The sequence below is a fragment of the Pistacia vera genome, unplaced genomic scaffold (genome assembly GCF_008641045.1).
Source record: "Pistacia vera cultivar Batoury unplaced genomic scaffold, PisVer_v2 Contig184, whole genome shotgun sequence".
In the NCBI taxonomy this organism is placed as follows: domain Eukaryota; kingdom Viridiplantae; phylum Streptophyta; class Magnoliopsida; order Sapindales; family Anacardiaceae; genus Pistacia; species Pistacia vera.
In genome coordinates this window covers 748,352-774,131 of record NW_022195938.1, presented here as the reverse complement: position 1 = coordinate 774,131, position 25,780 = coordinate 748,352, and the positions used below count along the sequence as shown (strand labels likewise).

The window sequence follows — 25,780 nt, the reverse complement described above, 5'->3', positions numbered from 1 at the left end:
GAATCTGGAATAAATACAATTAGGGGTACCAACTGAAAATTTTGCCAAACTTCGAGTGGGGATATGTCGTTTACTCCATTAGAAAGTACTTGCTCCTGGCTAACAAATATTTTGTTTGTGGCATTGATTGCTTGCTTATTTTGCATGTGTGCCCACTGATGGCATTTCTTTTGGAATTGTTAATCCGAATTGATTTAATTGTTTAATGGTGAGAGTTGATTAGTATAGTTTGAATGTTGTATATATTTGACAGCAGTGATTTAATTTAAATTTATAATGAAAATGATGACAAAAGGATTATTTAATATCTGCAGTGATGTTGAAATAACAATCAATACACCAGCTTTAATTTATGGGTATTAAAATACCATATGACAAAAAACAGCTAAAAAACTTGAAACATGGCATCCCATGTAATAGGGGAACTAGAGAGAAAAAATGTAAAATTAATCTGTTGGGTTAACACACTTGGACAGAGTATGTTTTTATTTTATACAAATGTATAATAATATCTTTACATACTGAAGTTATTGTTGCCTGTTGAGTATACATCTAAAGTTTCTTTTCCTTGTGTGAGCATGGTTTTTATGTGGGTTCAGATTTTCAGTCCGAGAAGAACTATTTGACAAAGCTTTCAAGTTATGAAATTAAAAAAGAATTGGAGACTATACAGAAACACTTGCAACAAATGATTTTGTTATTAATTATTATGTGGCCACCTTTTTAATTTTGTTATTTAATGTGTATGAGATGCATGATATTGGATTGTTATTGAATGACGTCGTGGAGTTTTAAATTTTCAGGTTTATAATTTTTGTTGCATTGTTGATGTCAGCAGATAACATTACGATCCAACTGATTGGACCCCCCCCCCTCCCCCCCCCCCATAGTCGACTCGGGACTTGGTCAACTGACCGGGTCACCCCTTGGGTTGGGTTTTAAAACAGTGATTGAGACTGAGCAAAACTACAATTATATCAAATCATATTCTAATTACAAAATAATATAATTTAGTATTACCAAATATTACTTCCAATCTTTGCTTGAGCTTTTCTTTTATAGGTTTGTTAGGGTTCATTGTGACAATAAAAATGCATGCAGCACATGGCTTCCATGCAACTGTCATTAATCAAAGACCTGATACATGAACTTCTAGCCCAAGGCTCTGCTTTCGTGCAGCTGTGTCATTAATCGAAGACCTAGTACATGAACTTATAGCCCAAGGCTTACACTCCATTTATAGTCTCAGAACTTTACTCTCGAATGACCTATCTGATTTCATGGGACCCTTATCTATGGCCTTTTACCTTGTTGTTATCATTGTTTTAAAACCCGGACTGGACCGCCTGGTCTAACTAGGACTCGATGGCCTCTTCAGTCTGGTTTAGGTTCTAGGAGGATTTCTACTATATTTCAAATTTATAGGGACTAATTTGTACTTTTTAGTAGGGGTATTCAAAAGAACTGATTGGAACTAGAACCGGCGAGTATCTGGGGTTTGGTTCCGATTCCTATCCGGAACCGACCGTCAACGGGTAGGTTCCGGTTCCAAATTTTTGGAACCGTCACTGTGCAGTTTTGGTTCTAGTTCCCACAGTCAGGAACCAGAACCGAAACCGGAACTAGGACCAGGACGAGACTAATATGAAATAAAATTAAAGAGTGGGGGGTTTCGTAAAAACTTTTTTAGAAAAAGTAATGTGAATACATTTATATTTATATTTCATAACATTTAAAGTAAGTTGGCTTGGCTTTTGAGAATCTACCTTCACAAAGTAATGGAGTTTGTAATTTTATTTTTGTTAACAAGTGCCAGGTGAGGGAGTATTTGTAAGTTTTTAAGGGTTTTTTTGCCATTTTAAAAACTTTTAGAGGGTAATTGTAATTTTACAAGGTACCCAGAACCGAAACTAGAACCATTGTTACAAGTTCTAGTTCTGGGTACCCAAGAACTGGAACCGTCGGTTCTGGTTCCAATTCTGATTCCAAATTTCAAGAAATCGTTAGTTCCGGTTCCAGTTCCGGTTCTTTCAAAAAATGCAAGATACCTAAAACCGAACACCCCTACTTTTTAGAGATGTTTTTGCAATATTTCAAAACTTTAGAGACAATCTTTTAATTTATTTACGCATTTTTTAAATAAATAAAATTTTTAAGGACTAACTTGTAATTTTTAAGGGTATTTTTGCAATATTCAAAACTTTAGCGAAAATCTTGTAACTTAATTAGATATTTTTTAAATAAATTAAAATTTTAGGGGTATTTATAATAACCTAAAATTTAAGGGACGGTATTATAATTTTTTTTAAATATTTTTGCTACTGACATCACCAATCCAATCGGTTGGATCGATCAACCTATGACCCAATCACCTACAAGTCTGGTTTTAAAACAATGGTTGCCATATTACCCCTCTACAATCATTAAAAACAGGTTACAACACCATCCAATAATATGATCTTGACAATAAAACATAAGATTTCATCCAAGTACAATTAATTTGCATTATTCAAATAACTAATACAAATTGAGGGAACAATATTATTTGTAACCATTATAAAAATTAATGAAAAGAACAAATGGAAAATTTTCTTATTTAAAGAGCACAAGAATAACACATTTTATTTCATAAAAACAAAGGAAGGGGATTGATGTAAGTTACACATTTAGGCATTACGTGTCAAATCTCCCTAGCATTCAGCAAGCAAAATAAATAGTTCCTCGTCAGTAATTGCTCCCATCTCCATTGCCCTTTCCAGTGCACTTAGTCCCCCACCATCTTTTATTGATGGACGAGCACCTCTGGATAGTACACAAATCAGAATATTAGGTTTAAAATCTACCAGCGAAATGCAACTGTATTGATTATATGCAAATTAATTGTTCAATTTAGGAAATAGGAATTATTATAAGCTATTTACCTTCTAAGAAGGAGCTTTGCAAATGGATTATTCCCTGTGGAGATACAATGGTGCAAAGCAGTTCTTCCATGGAAATCGCGCAAATTTATGTTGGCACCAAATTGTATCAGAAGTTCAAGCATCACAGGATTGCCAAAATGACATGCCAGATGCAATAATGAACAACCTTGAAGACAAATCCCTGGATCATTGGCATCGGTGATTCTTTGACAAACTGCAGGATCATAATTTTTCCTTTTCGCTTTCTGGCCATCAAATTCTGATTCTTCTGCATCATCGACATGGTGATATAAATCTACACCAACCACATCATCATAGGTGGTATTGATGATATCCACCTCCGATGTCACAATAAGGTGATATACTTCTTGCAAATTTTGAGCCTTAACTGCTTCCCAGATGCTTGTGGCTTGAGATTGATTTTGAGACGCAGTTTTATCTTTGATGACTAGCAATTTCTCTACATACTGGTTAAGAAAAGTAAGCTTTAAATTTAACATCACAGCCTCTCAGAAGATGCAGTTGGTAAAGACTATTTTAAAACTGCACAAGGATTAAAAATGAACAATGCATATAATAATAGTATGTAGACTTGTATATCAACAGGGGATCACAATGCATCTTGAAGGCAAACCGGCATAAGTAATATTTTTATAGGAACAGACAGAAGTAATATTATGAGAGTAATTTCTTCCCAAATAACATGAATGAAAAATAATCTAACATGTCAACCTACAGCTTGATTTATAAAATTAAATACATGACAAAAGTAATATGCTCGAACAAATAGCCATTGAAGATACAAAGGGTATACAATTTTGAAAGGAGATAATTGCTTCTATAATCACATCGCTCATCTTTGTACACTTTGGCCCACTATCAATGTATATATTCATTCTCATATCCCATACCTTCACTTTATCTAAATTGGAATCAAAACTTTAATTTTGAAAGGAATTTGCACCAGTGCGATACATAAGATTACTTATAGCTAATGGAGTTCACGGAGAATTTGAGATTTTGATGGGATAAGGGAATATAGAAAAATAAAGAGGACGAAGGCTTCAACCAACTATTCTTGCAAGTTTATTTTTGACAGGATAGATAATTTCCCTGTTGGATACTTCCAATTTTTTTAAAGATGATATAGAAGGATAAGTTCCTCCAAAAATCTATCTTTATAGGGGCCCATAAATGCCCCAGAAGTGAATCAAGAAAGTACATAGTTATACGTCTTTTATCCTTCTTGGTATATGATGTGTAGAAAAGTTGAAGAAACCTCTAATCATTTTTTATTTTATTATAATGAGAGAGAGAGAAGAGCAAGGGCTAATAACCATTATACACACATCTAAATAAAATACTCCTATTTCTGTCCTTTAGAAGCCTTTGGAATTAGTATGGTGTTTCAAGAGCCATAGATTCTATTGCCATTTTCAGCAGACAATGTTGCAACTGTTGTGTCAGAATCATTTTGTTACAGAACTTATTACTCTGTGGCACACCTAATCCACAAAAATAACTGGACAAGAGACAATATTAAAAAAATAAAAAAAGTATGCAATTGTTAAACATGGTTCCTATAGGAGGTCCAGTGTTAATCTGAACACATATCTGAATGCATCAACACTTGTTTGAGAATGAATACATTTGAATCAACGAAGAGACTAATCTGTTTGGAGTGCTCCAGATTTCATTTCTGCCATATAACCAAAACGAGGCTAAAAGCATCAATTCCCATAGAACCGTTTTATCCCATCTAAATAGTCAAATGTCCTCTATTGACCAACCTTTTTGTTTCTCACGAAGATCAGTTTGGGGTTATTATTTAACAAACCAACCAAAGCTTGGACTTATCGAGCTCAGAGATTTGTAAACCAGCAGGTCATTTATTTTCAAAAATATCAGTTGAATATGGATGTAGATACACAGATTTAATATTTCATGTGTCCAATTTCTAAGTACACGAAAGTGCTAAAGGGCCATGATAGTGTAATGTGAAGTAGATTCTATAAAAGATGATTACCAAAAAACATCCAAATCATAGCCAAAAACAAATGCTAAATCTAATCAATAAGAAACTCGTCTTTTTCATGAGTTATATGAATTTCACCACTAATGGCAAGAGTAATGTGTGTTTACATACACAATGCAAAAAATGGATCAAATTGAGTACCTTTGCATAAATGTACTGCTCCTTGTAGCCAATAATGTCTTTAGGAGACGGTTTCCTAATTGATGTGATACTAGCATTTGATTTGTCCTTTCTGCACAGGGTTATATTCAACAGAAATTATAGAATTTATAGCTACTGAACATAACAGTTAGGAAAAGTTAAAGAAAGCTTAATCAGAAAATAAATCATAATTCAACAACTTCAAGCCTTTTATTTTCTCAACAAAGTTTCACTCTCTTTAATAACTTGAAAACAAGTTAAAAAATTTATTTATGTCTAACGAAGAGCAGCAAAATTTAGAGTCACAAAGTACAAATAAGAATTTGGTACATTTTGTTAACTCTTTGAATTATATTTAAAATGGTTGAACTATTGTAACTACAATTTTTGAATTAAAATCTTGACATAAATTCATGACCATTCATCAAAAACAATCTAATGTCTAAAAAGTTGTTGAATTGGCATAAAAAACTACCTCTTGAGTACTTTCACTAAATTGAGGAATCATAATAGATGGATGGTAATCAATTCAAGTCAAGATTTTTATTAAAAAAATTCTCATGTTATTTTACATAAAATCCAGTAAACGAACTAGAGGTCCAATCCAATGGGACAACCTAAATAATTCCACTAAGAGAACCCAAAACTGTAAAGGTCATGTATGCAAAAAGTCTAACCCAGAACATTATAAGACCCCTTCCTAGTTTTGGTTCATGAACATATGGTTCTTTTTTCCTTAGAAGCTTTAAATGATGAAAAAGGTGAATTCTGTCCAACAGATTATTAACGTCTCAATCCCTTTTTCTTTTAAAAGCATGGATCCTAAATTATCCTGAACAAAGCCATAACTCATTAGATAAGATTCTGACTATTTAGGTGACTACTTGCTGTAAACTTATCTCCATCTTAGATGTTAAAGAATAGGATCACAGATCATGCCACGTCAGTAGGAAACTGAAAATGGCTGAAAACCACATTGGTGTTTTGGTTCATTCCTAATAGGGCCTAAATCTGTAACTCCACATGATCATAGCTTTCTTTGGCAACAGAATATATAATTTCCTTCTCCATTTGCAGGCATTAGCTCTTCGTGCAATCAAATGTGTAGAGAAATTAACAGTTTTCAGAATGTTAAGCTAATATTGGGCTTAGTTGAGATTATTTGACATGGTGGGAGTCTCACAAAATCCACAAGATGCTTCTTGAAGATGTATGGGGCCTTCCGAAATATCAGTTTATTAATTAATGTGTTCTCTTTCTGTTTTTATCATATGTAAGCTTTAAATTGGATTCAATAGCAGACTGATCAAAGCATTAATCAGAAGAGGAACTTTTTGGCAAGGACGAAATATACCTAAGGATACACTAAGGCCCTGTTTGTTTATGCTCTCATTTTCCGTTTTCCATTTTTTTTTTTTCCTCCGCAAAATGTGCGATAAGTGTTCACATATGAATTTTTTGTTTTTACTTTCACAAAACACAGAATTTAGAAGAAAAAGAGAGAAAATTCCAATAAAATATTCAATTTTTCTATTTTCTCCTCATCTTCTCTCTCATCTCTCATAAAACAAAAACTTCAGTTTCAAATCAATATTTTAAAAATTGCAAACGGAAATAAAACACACATTTTTGAGACAAGCTCTCCGAGACAAACAAAGTGATAATTTGAATAAGTTTTATCGGTCTTGTAGGTGATAAATTTCGTATTTTTCAATCCCTTCTTTTTGTTTTCAGATAAACATACTGAATGCATTTTTGTTTTTCGTGTTTTCAAATACTATTTTTAGACAAACATGTCAAACACGTTTTCATTTTTCGCATTTTACAATCATTTTCAATATTTTCAAAAAACAGAATTAAAATACAAAATTCATAAAAGAGCACACCCTTAGTATTCCTCAACAGAAATCTTAAAGGTACTCAATGTTTAGGAAGACGAGCAATTGAATGCCATATCAAGTTCACGAGTAGATTTTATCCATTTCACAAATGTTGGTTTAATAACTGGTAAGTCAAAGGTAAATTCTTCCCAGTCATCTAGGGCCATGGGATGGGAAGAATCTTTTAAAGTTAAAACACCCAAACAGGAAATAGAAGGAACTATCACATGTTTGTTTCGCTAAGAAAATTCTGGCAAAGTATACTAGCAATTGGATTAAGTGATGGGTAAAATGTCTATAGTTTAAGTGCATAGGATCCCTAAAAAGGCAACTAAAGTTTAGGATCATTCCTAGTCTCACTGGGACAATGCAATGGTCACACCAATAATGAGTATTTCACATCCATCCCCCACTCCCTCCCAAACCCAATAAAAAAAAAAAAAAAACTGAAGAGAGAGAGAGAAAGATATGTACAGCATTAACAATCACAACTATATTTACCAAAAAAAAATTGTAACAAACAATGAACTTAACTAAAAAATGTTACCTTCCATCATCACGTAGGTGCAATCCCTCCCATATGGAGTTGCAATAAGCATTGCCCAAAGCACCAAACAAGTCCAAGATTGTAGATTCCCAGACCTTGACATCCAGCGTTAAAGATCTAACCTGTCATTGTATTGTGAGGTAAATAATTGAAGGCAATTAGAATCGACTGAATATCATGATATCTAGACATCTACTGGTGCTACCATCAAGTTCACAATTTGGCAAGCAAAAAAGTGCAATATAAACCATAATCTTTTCTTCAAATTGTTGCCATAGTAATTGCATTATTTTTTCATCAATAGTTTAGACACAAGTTTACTTCTTATTTATATGACAAGAAACAGAAATAATTCATTGTAGAAATTGATATGATTTTGTTGGTTTTCCCACCGTTGCTATTGAGCAGTGATGGTTTAAATATTATTTACTGTTTTGTCAGTGATGTGTCTGTTGGATGCATTTTATACTCCAAAAGTAAGAGAAATTGCAGCTGATTAAATAAGTAAGAGAAATTGCAGTTGATTAAATTGGAACTTATGAAGGCTCCAATTATCCTAAGAAAGTAGAGAAATTACAGACAGGTGGTCAAGGGACTGTAGTTGAAGCAACGGAATATTTACATTTAAGAAAGAAAATAGTTCATATAAAACTACCCAAATAACCTTTAACTGTCAATTTAAAGAGTTAGGATAATGGTAGGGGTGCTCAAGGACAACACACACACACATATATAGTGGTGAAAAAAATAAGCACATTTGATAATTAAAAAATTGGACAACAAACGAGAGAATCCGTCACCTAGTACTTCCTGATACATTCTATCATGACTCCAGCTTTAAGTTATAATTTACGGAGTTTGGAAAGTTAAGTAACGAATATTCATATACAAAAGTAACTATTTCAGAGACTTTTTTAACTTGGAGATTTAATCACTCAAACTTTAAAATATGCACACCTTTGAAATATGAACACCAAGATTCCGATGAACACCAGAGCATTCGATGCACAATAATATACCAAGATTAAGGGAAGCCCAATCAGGTTCAGGAGCACTGCACTCTGCACAAATATCATTTCCAGGAATCTGTCTAAGGATCACAGAAACACTCTTGTGCTCATTGGCTTTCATGTCATTCTCTAAACTATGAGGACTGTAGGTTGATATAACATCATAAGCACCACCGGCATAATCATTCTTGTCTAGATGTTTTGTTCTAGGATATGGCTGCAAAAGATACATGCTCTTGTTATCACAAACTTAATAATATCGTGTTAGAGAAGAACTTAATGCTGGGTTATACAAAAACAAGGATTCAACCTGCAGCAGGAAATCAGAGTTCAAAATGGATGCAATAACTCCTGTAATTTTGTTTACCCAGTCCATCCTGTCTGCTTCCTTTTCAGCCTGACAAACAAGGTGGGGACAGTTTAGCATAAACATTCGAAGAATGCCTGAAATTTTTGAAATTTACTAAAGAAAACTACAGTTTTAAAATAGGAAATGAAAAGCAATCAACCTTATGCTCCCAAAATTAATAATTCTATCCAGCCTGGATCGTCTATAGCAAAAATATGAGGACAATAATAGCAACTTGCTATCATTCAAAACATTGGACCAATTATTTACGGGCACCAAGAAAATATGTGATTAGAATCCAATGGTGGGGATTGGAAGAGGTGGGGATTGAAGGTGGTTTTATGGTGGTTTGTGCTATGGAGTTGAATGGGGTTTTATTGAAACGTTTCAACCAACTGTCAAGATATTGTTAAATTTTATCTCTTACCGACCTCAAATACAAGGGCCAAAGCGCGTCCCCTCTTGATTCAAACCCAGGACTTCACCTTTGTAATTGGTACTCTTGATTCCAAGAATGAAGTCCTAGGTTAAAATCATGAGGGACAACTCCGAGCCCCAATATTTAATAGGTGGGTAAGAGATAAATTCACGATATCTTGATAGTAGACTAGAATGTTACATTTATTCTTTGTTTGATTGGAACTGTTGAATGGGTGTATGGTTGTTGATGGTAAGGATTGGATGGGTTGGTAGGGATTGAAGGTGTTTTTATGGTGGTGGGGACTGATGGTCGTGGTGGAGTTTGTGGTGTTGGGTTCAGGTGGTGGGATGTGTTGGGTTCGAGTGGCAGGTTTGGGTGGAGGTAGGGTATAGTCGCTGTGCATGGGAACCCTAGGGCATTGAGGTTATTTTACCCCTTCTCATTAAAACTAACGAAACTGACAAACGGTAAGGGGTTTGCATAATTCCTGGTACCTGAGGGGATTTTAAGTAATAATCCCATTAAAAAGAATGAGAAGCTTTTGGTATCCATTGAAAAAAGAAACTTATCTTCAAAGCAATTGTTTTTTATTCGTAGTAAAAAATAATGAAAATATTTCATATCATATTTGAAAGAAAACAAATTAAAAACGAATTGGAAATGAATAAAAAATAATAATAATAAACCTTTACCTCAAATTGGCTATAGATGTGGATTTCCTACAGAATTAGAATTGGCTATATAATCTGTTTTAATTATATATATATAAGCCAAATCGGAACAGCAAACATGCTGTCAAGTGATTATTGTCTTCAGCTCACTATCTAACCTCTAGTAGTTAGGACAAATGTTATGCAAGTTGATCACAGGCAATGCGCAAAACAAAGACTTATAATTTAGCATCATAATTAAATATCAACACTGAGTAAGATAGATCACCTGCAATGTGTATGTTTTTATTGGAGAAATTATTCTGAAGCAAAGCCGTAGATCTGTATCCTCTGCATCCATCTTTATTGCTGAAGTTCGAAGATCAACAGTACGGCAACCCAGTGTTTCTTCACCAAGTGATGATGTCCTAGTGTGCCTTGAACGGAATCTACTAAATACACCACCATTGTTTTCAACTGAGACAGTATAATAATGGTGAGAACCCTGCAGAGAAAAGGATAAATGTAAAATCAGTAGTTCATCTTGACAATTCTCTCACCATCTAGATATCGGATAAAAACAAAAAGTAAAAAGATCAAGTAGTAATACATAGACATTAGAACAAACACTGCAATATCCCAAAATAGAAACTTTGTATCATATATATTCTTATCTAGGAAATAAGTTTACTTTAAATGATCCTTGGAAGAAGGTGAAGAAAAAAAATTACTCCAGTGAAGCACAAAAAGCCTTGAGGAAAAAAAATTACGACTGTTAAGACAAAAAATAATGAGAAAGAAGGTGAAAATATATTGATGAAGCTATGTTACTAACATAGGATTACTTAGATCCCATTGAAACAATATAGTATACCGTGGCTTTGATACCCTTATTTCTGTAATAATACAAAGTCCCTTGACTATTGAGCACAAAGAACCTTCTTTTCCAATCCCCCCTCAAATTTGAGGAGCGCTTTAAAAGATACCCTTGCTTGATTGTCCGGACCTACATAATAAGAAAATTAGCTGGCTTCTCTAGTAGTAGTCAATGATGTAGAAAGACACTGAACCATTGTAAAATAATGCAATTCTGAAATTCATATTAGTCAGTAGAAAGAGAGAGTGAGAGAAGTTAAATTATTATGTATATTAAAGAAAGTTCATGCCCAGAAACGATGCAGATGACTGAGAAATGTTGTTAATATACCTAGAAAAAAACTACAAAACCAAATTACTTACCTCACCTTTGACACTGGACTGCATTATTGCTTCTATGTTTTTGCAAGAGTTTATACCACCAACATGAATGCCATCAGAACTTGCCGAAGGCTCCATGTGAACAGAAGCTTGCAAGTTGTCTAACTCAGCTTGAGTCCTGAATTCCTGGATCCGTTTTGCCAGGTTATCTTGTTCAATATTAGCTGATTCTTTAGATTGTTGTGCATATGTTAATACCTGTAACACAGAAAGTAGACTAGCTATTAACCAAAAAAACAAATTCCAGAATAAATGTAAGTTTGATTTGCATAAACTTAATGACACCTATGGAGAGAGAACGATTAATCTGTTCTCTAATACAAAACAGAACTTTTCATCGTATCAAAAATATTATAAGAAAATAAGAATCAAGTCCATCCATACAACAAAAAAATAAAAAATGAAAAGAAATTGACCAAATTAACCACATGTTAAAAATTAATTTTGAAATATAACCCATCCCAAAATTTCTTGTATGACCTAGTCACACGTTAACCTCACTAATAAATACTCATCTTCAACAACACCATCCTTTTTTATATGATATGGAAAATTATACTAATTTNAAGCCAAATCGGAACAGCAAACATGCTGTCAAGTGATTATTGTCTTCAGCTCACTATCTAACCTCTAGTAGTTAGGACAAATGTTATGCAAGTTGATCACAGGCAATGCGCAAAACAAAGACTTATAATTTAGCATCATAATTAAATATCAACACTGAGTAAGATAGATCACCTGCAATGTGTATTGTTTTATTGGAGAAATTATTCTGAAGCAAAGTCGTAGATCTGTATCCTCTGCATCCATCTTTATTGCTGAAGTTCGAAGATCAACAGTACGGCAACCCAGTGTTTCTTCACCAAGTGATGATGTCCTAGTGTGCCTTGAACGGAATCTACTAAATACACCACCATTGTTTTCAACTGAGGCAGTATAATAATGGTGAGAACCCTGCAGAGAAAAGGATAAATGTAAAATCAGTAGTTCATCTTGACAATTCTCTCACCATCTAGATATCGGATAAAAACAAAAAGTAAAAAGATCAAGTAGTAATACATAGACATTAGAACAAACACTGCAATATCCCAAAATAGAAACTTTGTATCATATATATTCTTATCTAGGAAATAAGTTTACTTTAAATGATCCTTGGAAGAAGGTGAAGAAAAAAAATTACTCCAGTGAAGCACAAAAAGCCTTGAGGAAAAAAAATTACGACTGTTAAGACAAAAAATAATGAGAAAGAAGGTGAAAATATATTGATGAAGCTATGTTACTAACATAGGATTACTTAGATCCCATTGAAACAATATAGTATACCGTGGCTTTGATACCCTTATTTCTGTAATAATACAAAGTCCCTTGACTATTGAGCACAAAGAACCTTCTTTTCCAATCCCCCCTCAAATTTGAGGAGCGCTTTAAAAGATACCCTTGCTTGATTGTCCGGACCTACATAATAAGAAAATTAGCTGGCTTCTCTAGTAGTAGTCAATGATGTAGAAAGACACTGAACCATTGTAAAATAATGCAATTCTGAAATTCATATTAGTCAGTAGAAAGAGAGAGTGAGAGAAGTTAAATTATTATGTATATTAAAGAAAGTTCATGCCCAGAAACGATGCAGATGACTGAGAAATGTTGTTAATATACCTAGAAAAAAACTACAAAACCAAATTACTTACCTCACCTTTGACACTGGACTGCATTATTGCTTCTATGTTTTTGCAAGAGTTTATACCACCAACATGAATGCCATCAGAACTTGCCGAAGGCTCCATGTGAACAGAAGCTTGCAAGTTGTCTAACTCAGCTTGAGTCCTGAATTCCTGGATCCGTTTTGCCAGGTTATCTTGTTCAATATTAGCTGATTCTTTAGATTGTTGTGCATATGTTAATACCTGTAACACAGAAAGTAGACTAGCTATTAACCAAAAAAACAAATTCCAGAATAAATGTAAGTTTAATTTGCATAAACTTAATGACACCTATGGAGAGAGAACGATTAATCTGTTCTCTAATACAAAACAGAACTTTTCTTCGTATCAAAAATATTATAAGAAAATAAGAATAACGTCCATCCATACAACAAAAAAATAAAAAATAAAAAGAAATTGACCAAATTAACCACATGTTAAAAATTAATTTTGAAATATAACCCATCCCAAAATTTCTTGTATGACCTAGTAACAAGTTAACCTCACTAATAAATACTCATCTTCAACAACACCATCCTTTTTTATATGATATGGAAAATTATACTAACTTAAAGAGAGGAGTACAAAAGGAAATTACATATCCACTATGGTGTCAAATCCCCATTTTGGTAGGGAGGCAAAAGCTGTTCAACAAAATATACTCAAAAAATTTCAATATGCAATACAAAAAGACAGATTAGTTATATGAAGTACATGCAATGCAACCCCCAAAAAAGAACGAATATTAGACATTTCAAATCCTAAGATCATATGCCATGAAAATCCCAGCATTTTCAAATAAATCCAAAAGAATTGAAAATCAGATTGAAGTTCGTCAGCTCACTGGCTGCTAGCACCATTGAGTGCCTTTATGCACTGTCATGCAATTGTTAACCATGACATGTGATTGAATTTTATTAATTGAAAAAGAAGAGATTTTTGTCCTACCACGTAAAAGATGCCTAGATCATGGAATAGATTTTTGAGTTACTTTCAAAAGCGCCTCAAATTAACACCAATTTACTTTGTTGAGAGATTTATGAAAATGAAACGACAGATGAGAAAACGAATTGTATTAATGTGAGAAAAAAATTATACAAAGAATCGATTAGGTAGCCATTGCAAATTCTAACAAAGGTGGATGATAATGAAATAAGTGTCTTGGAACTCTCTTAAAATTGAAGTGCATAGGGATGCACAAACTGCACTATGGTTCATCTACCATATATAAGTTAAGGTCACACCAGACATTTCGATGTTGTCAGGCTTACAGCTGGATAGAGTATACAAAATCAATAATATAATAACAGAAAGAAAGAAAAAGTAACTCATGGTTCTACCTGGTGTATATATGGTTCTATTTTGCTCAACAAGTCGTATCCCTAGATCATTTAAAAAACAAAAAATATAAATCAACAAGTTAAGAGGTCAAATGTATAGAAAATAGGGGGAAAACAAACAAACAAACAAACAAACCAGCTTGAAATATCTGAGATGCGCATCCATAATTGCACTTATAGATTCCAAGAACTCATACTTCTTTTTCGCTTCTATATTCATGAGTGCACTTACCTGCATTCCTTAAAGCCACAGAGAAAATATCATAAGAAAGTAAGGGGACATTAATAATTCAGGAAGAAAGCAAACAAAACTGAAAAACGTAGTATACATACTAAATTGAAGCGGCTTCTCTCAAAAGCTGACTTTGAGTTCTGTAAATCCTATCAATCGTAAGAAAGGAATGAGATCTCCTTTATCATGAACAGAAGTATTGCTTGCTTTCAAAATTGTCATGGAAAAAGAATGAAAAAATAAAAGGATAGAAAAAAATCAACCATTTCATATGAGAAAAAAGAAAGAAAAAACATCAACCATTTCATATGAGAACGGTGCCTAAATGCCACACATGATAGAAAAATAAAATTTCATATTGTTTGCTCAAACACAAGTTTCCTTTCTGTTCTTTTCTTTCTTCTTTCTTTCTTTCTTATTTTTTTTTTAATTTTATTTTTTTCTAATGAAAAGCTAAAGTATATTGATTTAAAAAAAAAAAAAAAAAGTGAATGCACAAAAATGGTGATTTAGAGGTCATCTTTATAAAAAGAATTGTACACCAGCAGCAAGAAAGAACCAGAGAAACAAGACAAACAGTATAGGCCTCTACAGAAACCAATAGCACACAATAAAAAATTAATTAGTTGCTGCCTCGAAATCATGCTGGATGAAAAGCATTGAAGTGTAGCTTCTGACTCACAATGATCAATGATGTTAGATGAGAAGCATTGAATTATCTCAGAAATCATTTGACACTGAAGCACAAAAGAAAGCAAGAGACTCTTTATCCAATAAAAATAAATGGTCAACCCTCTAGCCTTTTCAACAATCCTTCATCCTTCCAGTTAAATAACCCAAATTATCTTTCTGCAAAAAAGTACTGACAACAAAAGAGGATCTCCCATTGATCTGACCCTTTTCTTTTGAAACACCTTGAAAATTATGATTTCATGATGCACTTAATACATTCATGGGTGATGAAAGTAATGCTGCTGTTGTTGCTATTACTGGAAATCAGGGGCGAATGGAATGGTGGAAAACAAAAAATAAGGACTCTTTTTGGCACAGTTACTGTCACAAGCCGAGAAACACCAAAGAAAAATGTTGGCAACTTCCTGGGAAACCTCGAAATGCTTTTGGAAGAGGGAATGGAGACAAAGGAGGAAATATTTGCACTTCCTACGTACCAACAGAGAAGTCAATTGGTTAATATCTTAACCAAGGGACTTGCAACTCACATGTTTCAAATGATTACAAGCAAGCTGGGAATGAAAAACATCTTTTCACCAGTTTGAGGGGGAATGTTGAAAAATCTATTCAGGAAATCTGGCGGATACAGCTGGTAGAATCAGATTATACAGCTTGCCATTGGCAATGAAATCTTGTTATATAATTAGGAGTTTCCTTTTCTTGCATGGTTGAAGACTTTTTGTAATTAATGTGTTGATTTCCTTTTATTTATCCTAGGTTGAAACGAGGGTAGTATCCTTTTCTATTCACTTGAACACTCTATACATTATGTGATATAACATATTTTGAAATAGAATAAAAATCATTTCGGCCATTAATTTTCAAAAAATCATTTCATGTAATTATAAAAATCCTAGCTAAAATTGGTTTAGGGGTGCTTGCTTATCAGAAAGGGAGTGCAAAACATATGAATAAGTTTTCTACTGAATGCAGGTACCTACTTAGGAATATAAAGATACCATCTAAACAGCTTATTAAAAAAAACCTATGGTAAAGGAAATTGAACTATCCCATAGCTAAGAACCTATGCTATTCTGTTTCGTTGCCCTAAGTTTTTAAGCCCCTATTTGTGTCAATTAGTATCGAAAGCTGGTATTTTACAGCAAAATTTAATTAATAGAACAGTAACAATCAATTACACTTAATGCATTAGACATGCAGAATTCAAATGTTGAACCATGAAGACCAATGATCCCAACTCCTGTTTGGATAATGTTTGTCCCAAAACTTAACAAGGAAACAATCATAGCATACACATTAAGCCCACTCAAGCTACAAACACAGTTACATACTGTCAATCAACATTAAAATGATATAATAAAATAGAAGGAAGAACTCAAGCCACAAAAAGAGTAATAATAAACACGCAGCTCCAGCTCAGTAAAACATAATAGAAGTAAACTGCAAAAAATTTTAAAAAACTTACCTCTTCTAGTTCTGCTACAACATCATCTCGTGTACTCTTTTTCAATGACACAAACTTTTCCCGTGCCTAGACATGAATAATGTTGAACAGCAAATAAAAAATGCTCATACAATCAGAAAAAACAAATATGCTCTGATAAAATAATGATATAAGTCCAAAAATCTACAGCACCAAATATATAATTATTTTCATGTAATTACTAGGAATTCAACAATTCAGTGTTCTATCTATATTCACCACCATTTTTTTTTTTTGCACAAGAAGATATCTTCATTAACGTCTAGCACCCTATATTATGGCTCCACAAACTTGCTATGAAATGTGTAATGCACAATAAAGTAATAGGAAGTCGTCAAATTGCTAAAAAATGAAAAATGCAGTCATGGATAGGTACTTTCTTTAATTACTCTTACCTTCACCCAACTATTATAAGAATAGCGGTTAACCCTTCTAATGCATTGTATGTTTAGAATACATCTTCATCTAGCAATGAACACAAGAGCTCGTTACACATATTTTATGACAAAACCTGATGCAATCATTAAAATATTGGGAATGAAATTTAACTAATAAGATAGCCAAACAGTCAAATTAGAAAATATGAATAGGAGTTTTGAAACAAAATTTAACCCTGATTTTTGTAAGACAACAGAAAATGAAATCTTGGACATATGTTAGGGCTGTAAATGCATTATAGGAAGATCAAAAATTTTCCACAATATTGTAGTAGACTAGTGCTTACAAGAAGGGCAATTGTCAACCATGAAATCAGATTTTCAGCAAATTAAATATCAGTATTTTCTCTAGAGTCTTAATTTATAACTGGTTTGATTTTTCCTTGATTTCTCCACACGAAATCTTGGCTCCAATGGTGTCTGGAGTAATTTCAGTTCCTAGTCTTTTGAATCCAGTAGACTATACAATTTTTTTCCCCTCTATATGCATCACAACCATACCAAGAAATAATAAAATACAATAGCAAAAAATAAAATGTCTAGATTTCACTGAAGAAATATAACTTTTAGCATTTTCAGACCTGATCGTAAGCATGTCTAGATTTGTCAAAGCGTCGGCGAGATTCCTGCAAAAGCATATCAGAAAAAGTTATAAGAATTGTCCCAAGAAATAACTGTAATACTACTAAAGAAATCTAAAAGCGTAGGAGTAATCTATCTAATTTCTCACATTAAATCATTCTATAGCAAATCAAAATACAAAGAAAAGTATCATTTAATAAGAGCTCTAGAACTGCACCAAATTAAAAAGAAAAAGCCTGTAAAGTACATGCACTTCTCTTCATAAGGACATATAATAATACCCACGTAGGTAATGTGCCACAACAGCTATTGTGAAACAGAAAACTACCTTTGCATCTTGTAGATCAACGTTCACAAAGTGCATCAGCCGATCAACTAACACATGCTCAACCTACAACAGGTAATTTGCCACAAGTCAATAACAAAGTCAAACAACTAAATTAAATCATTTATAATGGCAAGAGAAGAAGGGCCTTTTTCCTTTGAATGTAATTAGACAATTGCTATATTGGCCATTTATTCTAATTTTAATATTGGCCACTTACATTCATGTAGAGTTTGAGACATAGATTTCAAACATTCATAGATACATCTGAAGTTACTCATTTAATTTTTAATTGGGTGCAATTGGCCTACAAGAATGTTGATTGGGATTTCTTGGACAAAACTTTTAGGAGAAAAATGGATGAGGGCTTCTTAAAAACTATCAATTTCTCTTTCTAAACCATAGACCTAGAAGTGAGACTAAGAGTTCAAGAGGGCTTAGATAAGGTGACCCTCTCTCCCCATTGCTATTCAATTTAGTGGTTGATAATTTTAGCAAACTTGTTGATAGAGCTAAAGATGTTAATTTAGTGGAGGGTTTTGTTTCACTGTCACTTGAAATTAGTTGATCACACTATCTTTTTCCAATCAGGTGACGATGCAAAAGTTTATCAACCTTCTTAAAGCAATACACCTGTTCTTTGCTATTTCTGGTTTGAAACTCAGTTTAAAGACACATGTTCTCCCAAACATAAATTTGCAAGAGACAAAACTCATTATTTTTGCATCTTCTACTGGCTTTGATGGGAGGTTGGCCTGTGAAATATCTTGATTAAATTTTAGAGGAAATAATATAGCATTGATCTTTTGGAATCCAATCTTAGAGAAGGTGGAGAAGAGGCTAGCTGGCAGGAAGAAAGCTTATATGGCAGAAGGAAAGCTTAGATGGAAAGAGGAAAGCTTGCTTGTCTAAAGAAGGGACATGTACTCTTATCCTATCTATTTTGTCTAGCCTTCATACCTTTTCTATGTTCGTATATTAGAAGCCTACTTTTGTTGCTAAAAGGTTAGAAAACGCCATAGAGACTTTCTCTGGTCGGGTTTTTAGAAGGAAAATAAGTTTCCCAATTGAAATATTGTGGATAACTTTTGAGGATCTTCTAGCCATGAATAGTAGTGTCCTCTTTACCAATTAATTGGTCTAATGCCATAGAGTGAACTTCTTATTAATTTAATTTTATGAACCTCGCTTGTGCAAGGGAAAATATGAATTAAGAGTAGGATTTTTTGTGCCTTGAACCTGAGACCGTAAAGATGGCTAAGGAGACTGCCTATAAAATTATAGTTAATGACAAGAAAACTTAAAATAGAGATGCCAGGTAAAGGAAAAAATAGCTACACATGACAAGTAATCACAAATTTTCCATCCCACGAAATGTGTCTTTCTACATGGCACCAAGGATGGTATGTGAGCAAATTATTCCCTTCTTACTTTAATAAAAAGTAATTTTTTGAAATAAATGAAAGATACAGGGTTAGGAGGCTAGATTACTTAGGATGTTTTCCTGTAAAGCATTCTTTAATTGGTTGATTGGTGATAATTCTTGGGCTAAATTTCAGCCTAGAGAGTTTATTTGGAAATCCAAATGTCCTAAAGTTCAACTTTTGTCTTGGTCGGTTGTTCATGCAAAGATTAGTATTCTTGAAGCTACCTAATCTAGGTGGTTTGGGATTTCTTTATGTTCAAATTAGTATGTCATGTGTAAAAAAGAGTCAGAAGGCTTAACCATTTGTTTCTTCATAGTTCTGCAGCTTTAAAGTTATGGTTCCAAAGTTTTAGAAGCTCATGTAGATTAGGTTATTCCAAAGTGATGAAGCTTTGGTCCTGTGGAGATGTATTTTGGAAGCATTCTATGACATTTAGATAGAAAGAAATACAAGAATTTTTTAAGAAGATAGAAATGATGACTAAGATATGCCATGGGAAAGAGTTCATATTCTTGCTTTTCTGTGGGCATCAGTTACAAAGCTATTAAAGGGTTTTTTTTTTTTTGGGTTTCTTTATCCAAAGGGATTGGGCAATTGTAATGTACTAAATTTCTAATAACCTATTTGAGAGTTGTCTTCTAAAGAAATTATTTATTCATTGTTTTTCTTTTAGTTAGTGAATTTTTGGTTCACTTCTTGGAATCTAGGTTTTATTTTTAATAAAAAAACTTATAAACTTATCAAAAGACAATAATGGTAAGTGATGATCATGCCAAGTAGGATGATACATAACTTTTGATTAGAAATTATGGAACTGTTTGTGATGGGCAGCAACATTTGCAGGTAAAATGTGGGCATTCCTAGAAACTTCTTTAATTGATCAATGTTATTATATAAAGTTGTAACCATGTTTCAAAAAGGAAAAAAGAAAAAAGAGAGAGAGAGAGAGAGAGAGAGAGAAAGCACGAAAAGAAACCAATATCAGATCATTCAATGAAATATTAGCAATTAAGAAATTCAACTCGTAATTCTATATTAATGATTTTCTACAAGAACAAAACCAAGCCAGTTTGGATGAGTCATACTTAAAAGGAGCTTAAAGAACGATATGCTTCATAGACTACCCCTTACATGAATAAGAAACCCACACAGATTCCAATTTAAGCACTCACTTGGGAACGAAGAAGCTCTTTATATGTAACAAGCTCGCGAAATGCATTGATAAACTTGGATATAACTGGACCTGGGGAATTGAACCACATAAGAAGCAAATTACTTCATAACATATCCATATGGTGATAATAAACTCAAAAACAAACACAAGGTAGAATCTTCTATCTCTCATCATTATCTTATGTAAAACTCTTTTCAAACATGACCGATGACTTAAAGATGATAGATAACTTGAAATTCGAATGCACCACCATTTCTTTTCTATCTATGTTATGATATAACGTATAAAGAAGATATGTTATAAAAACATATGCAAAAAAACGTACTTGTAAAACAAAAAAGGAAATTCCATCAAAGCAAGAAGATATAGATACCTAAGAGAAGTAATCTTAGGACCAACATCCTAAACCTTGTTTGATAGAAGCTCAACACTATCAAAATGTAGGACCAAAAATAGAATAGAAACAAATTAAATAAAGAGAAGACGAGGAAGAAAAGAAAAAATAGAAACAAATTAAATAAAGACAAGACGAGGGAGGAAAGAACAAAAGTTTGAAGGGGAAGGAATAGAAACAAAGATAAGAGAATAAAATGATTATGAAAGACTAAAGTTTTTGTCTCTCTCAAAATCAAGTTTAACCTTGTCCTAAAAAATACCTAAAGACTTATTTGTAAAGTCCTGCCAAAATAAAAAAAAAATTAAACTCAAATGTAAAAGCAAATCTGACTCCACCAGGAAACCAAATCCTACTGAAACGAGCTCTAAATATCCCTGAAACACTAATGATAAATCTTTTAGTCTTATTCTCAAACAAAAATACCCTAAATCCATTGTTTTTTATCCCTTACTAAACAAATTCACTAAAGTAAATGCAAGGGAAATAACATTGAATCACTCAATGCTCCCTCCAAAACCTACTCTATCAACTATTCATTTTCAGGCTAAACCACCATAAAAGGCATAACATGGCAAATGTCAAAAAATGGATAAATAATGAATCAGGTCTCCCAACCAACCAAACAACAGAGTAAGAGATTGCTTACTGTCTAACCATCTTTAAAGCATTTACTCTTGTAACAGACTCATAAGAGTTTTTTATTTTAATTAGATTCTTAGTCGTAATATGACAAGGATCAAAATGTTCTGATAACAAATACAAGACAACCAATAACCCATCACACCAGCTAGTCCTAAATTTTGGCATATACAATAGAAAATAGAGGAGCACAGATTCAAAGGAACTATTGCCCGTTTCAATTTTTTTATAAGAAACAGAAGCTACAATTCTATTAACTGAAATATTAGTATATCTTAGCTCAAGTGAACCATAGGAACGTTGGAAGGAAAAAAGAAAAAGGTGATATATCTAAATCAAACACAAAAAGCATATTAAAATACATAGTAGGCAATATTAAAAAAAAATCCTTAAAATCGTTTGTAACTAAAGTCCACAATAACTATAACAGGAGCTTTAGATAAAGAAAGTTTGGTTGGAATGGTTTGTCAACTGCTGGGGTTGAATATTAATATAAGATTTCTTGACCTAGTTACAAAAACATGAATATTATATTTCACTATTCACTAATAGAAATTTTAAAATGCTAATATCATCAAGAACCAACGATCAGTTATCACACTTAGTGGAATTTGAAGACATAGAAGACTCAACAAACCTCCCATGGATACACTAACTGGATCATCTTTTCCACCACCAAATGCCTCTAAGGAATCTGCAAAGGTTGTGTCCCCATTACATGCTATTCCAAGAGCTTCCCTATAAAAAAAATAAATAAAAAATTGTACAATTTCATCCTTATGTCGCTAATGTGAATAAAGACATGAAAAAAGCAAATTGAAAAGTCACAGGTTATTCCTTAGACAAAATCTAACAAAAGTTGTATTCATTCTAATATACACATAAGTGATAATTTAATCATGTATGTCCAAGTTGAAGATTGTATAGGCATCATAATACAGGGCTCACTCTCCTACTTAGGATGGTATGAGACTTAGAGATTCATAGAAATAAGTGGTTGGCATATATCAATACGTTCATCAAGTGCTAACTTTATATAATGGTTGTTTTTTCCAAAAGCTTTAACATTGAGATTCTGAAATTTGGAATGAGAACAATACTGAGGGCATTGGGAGTCTTGTCCAAAAAATGATTTTGTGTTTTTAAATTCAAGAACAAAAATAAAAGAAATGAGAAAGATAAATTTGTTTGATAACTTTTCTAAAGTTTCTGAAAAACAAAATAAAAAATCATTTTCTAATTTTTGTAAAGGAAATAGGAAAACACTTAATGAGTTGTTTTCACTATTTTCATAAATTCATTTACAGAAAGCATTTCTGAGTTATTTGATATTTTTATTGTTTAATTAAAAGTAATTATAATTCCACTCATACAAATCTGGAACCTAGCATGAATGAAACAATGAAAAAAGAGAAAAAAAAAAATCCATAAAAAGATACACATAATTTTTTAAAGTAATGCTACACTTACAAAGTTTATATCGAACTTTGTATCTCAAGTCAAGTGGCAGCTAATATGTAATGATTATATCATTCATCATATATCCCATCATAACTATGATATTGGTAAATCAGTTGTCACATCACTTGGGATTCTAAGTAATGCTACTCTTAAAAAGTTTATATCCAAACATTGTATCCCATTAGATGGTAAATGATTTGTCATAGTTATATCACTCACAACAACATCTAAATCATTAATGAGGAGTTCAGTAATTAAATGCCATCACTAGACATAATAAGTTAGAATACCAGAGAACTTCCAAAGTGTGGCATCAAAACAATTTAGTTGTCTTCCAGGAGATCATTCAGCAACCATAACAGTGAAATAGTAAAACATAAAAATTAAAAAAAAAAATAAAAAGGATTTTCACGTACGTAAACTTTTTGCAGCCTTTGTAAAGTGTTTGGCAACGATCTTTCAGCTCATCAGCTGTCTCTTCCAGAGAAAATAACTGCCCATAAACAGAAAACACGTGAATAAGATAAAGCACAATCCCTACCCCTACCTCAACTTTAGTAACACTCATACTATTAAATCAACCAGTTAAAAACATACTTAGTCGATTGACATGATATTACACCAATTACTAACATTAAATAGGAAAGCGAGCTCAAACTGTGTCATTCCTCACAAAAATAATCAAAATTCGATTATATATTCAGTAGATTTTCAATAAGAAGTGAAATAATTCAATCTAATCAGCGCATTTCACCTGCTTTTGAAACATTGGAGAATCCTCAAGCTTGATGAAGGTAGCCATTCTGGACACCAAAAAACAACTCCCTCTCTCAGATCGAGGAAAAGTAACGAAGTGGAGGGTCAGGCAGATCGGAACCGAATCGTGAGTCCTGATGTTGAAGCAAAACCTCGAGACAACAGGAACAAAATCATAAGCAGGGTGGGCTAGTCGACATTGACCTAACTCGCCATCTAATTTCGAATCTCCAGCCTCCAGGACAGGTTGTTGTGGATTTCAAACAGCTGGAAGCGGGTCTGAAGCTTAGCTCTTCTGTCCAGATGCAATTTTGGTTTTTAAAATGAAAAAATAATTTCCACTTCTATATCTGTTTATTGACATAAAAAGGAAAAGAAAAAAGATATAGGCAGAAATAGGGTATATAACCGGTCCTTCCGAAGCGAAGCGGTAGTATTTTATATATATATATATATATATATTTTATATAATATTATATAACAGGATATAATTAATTAAAATTTTAATTTTAATTTTAAATTAATTAATCATATCTTATCACATAATATTATATAAAAATATATATATATATAATATTAGTTAGAGAATAAGTAATCAATAATACTAACGGTTACACCATTTTTTCACTTCATTCTTTTATATCATGACGTGACAGATGATATACAATGTCACCTCACATACCATGTCATATAACTGCCACGTCACTTATCGTTTTAAGAAAAGAAAAAAAAAATTTGCAAACTCCTAAATTTCAAATTTCCCATTTGCACTAAAACCCACATTCCAAATCAATTTCAGTTTATTATAAAGCAGAAACCCTAAAATTCTTCCACACTTTTGTTTCAATTTTTGAAACCCTAGCCACCACAATCTCCAACCTCAGCCGACCACCACAGGCGCACCAGTTTGCCGCCATCTAACTCTATTATCTGGCGATTAAGAGTCACTGGTAGGTTACTGTAACCATAACTCATCTCTCCTGCGCGATCCCAGTGGCATCTCTTGGGTTATCCAAATTCCCTTCATTTTCACAGGTTATTACTTTTTAAAGCTGAAGTTGTTTATCCTTTTGTTTTGCTCTTCGGAAACAGTGATTACACTAAAAATAAGTGTTAATGATTTATTGTGATGAGTGCCAGATTACTGCTATGCATCGGCGAGTTGCATTGTTAATGATTTATATATGTTTATACATCATATGCTCAGTAGAAATTCCAGTTCTGGTACCTGAATGCTACGTGGTCATTTTTTGGGCATTTTATATATTTTAGCATCAAAAGAATGAAATTAGAGCAGTTTCGGAGAAGTGGACAAAATTAAAAGGATTGAAGTTGCATCATTGTTTGAATCCCCTATATTTTGTTCTTTATGCATGGATGCATTTGTTTTTAACATTTTATAGGCAATCTGTTTACTTTGAAATTTTTTCAAAAAAATGTCATACATTTTGTTTAGTTTGAAATTTTATAAAAAAATGTTATACATTTTCTCATGTTGGATGAAGATTCTCCCCTTCGCTGTAGTACTATGCTGCTGGTCAAGCTTTGATGTTTTATTTTTTTTTCCTTTTTGGTAATATTTATTTGTTATAAATCTGCTTCTTTTTCCCTTATTTTCAGCTATTGCATACCTCAATTGCCGATAACTTTTCGAGGAGGATGTGATTTGGTATTGTAGATGAGATGGACTGGATAAAAACGGAATGGTGAACTTCAAGGAATTTCTGTTTGCATTCACTACAGAGCTGCATATATCTGTGTGTATTACATTATCTCTAATTGTTGTGTCGTTACCATGTTTCTCTGACATAACTGCCAATTTAGCAAGGTACAATTGGTTTGGCTACGGATGAATATCTGTTTGGTGTTGTTCTTGGAGGAGTTGTGTAAGTGGCCTCATGATTGTGTTCTTTTTTTTGAGGT

At 32.9% G+C, this 25,780-nt stretch overlaps 1 protein-coding gene across 1 annotated transcript; it reads right to left on the bottom strand.

The window, feature by feature from the left end:
- Positions 1 to 2,474: 2,474 nt before the first annotated feature.
- LOC116126793 (ADP-ribosylation factor GTPase-activating protein AGD4-like) lies at positions 2,475 to 23,961 on the bottom strand. Its single transcript, XM_031412472.1, has 19 exons — positions 23,856 to 23,961; positions 23,518 to 23,594; positions 22,278 to 22,378; positions 20,603 to 20,673; positions 18,007 to 18,069; positions 17,678 to 17,722; positions 16,642 to 16,707; positions 14,585 to 14,632; positions 14,388 to 14,483; positions 14,252 to 14,293; positions 12,900 to 13,115; positions 12,535 to 12,666; positions 10,244 to 10,459; positions 8,845 to 8,931; positions 8,482 to 8,751; positions 7,525 to 7,646; positions 5,098 to 5,188; positions 2,922 to 3,388; positions 2,475 to 2,802 (listed from the first exon to the last, which is right to left on the bottom strand). Exons 1-19 carry the CDS (start codon positions 23,901 to 23,903, stop codon positions 2,691 to 2,693), a joined length of 2,370 nt encoding a protein of 789 aa, XP_031268332.1. The 5' UTR covers positions 23,904 to 23,961; the 3' UTR covers positions 2,475 to 2,690.
- Between the last annotated feature and the right edge of the window lie 1,819 nt (positions 23,962 to 25,780).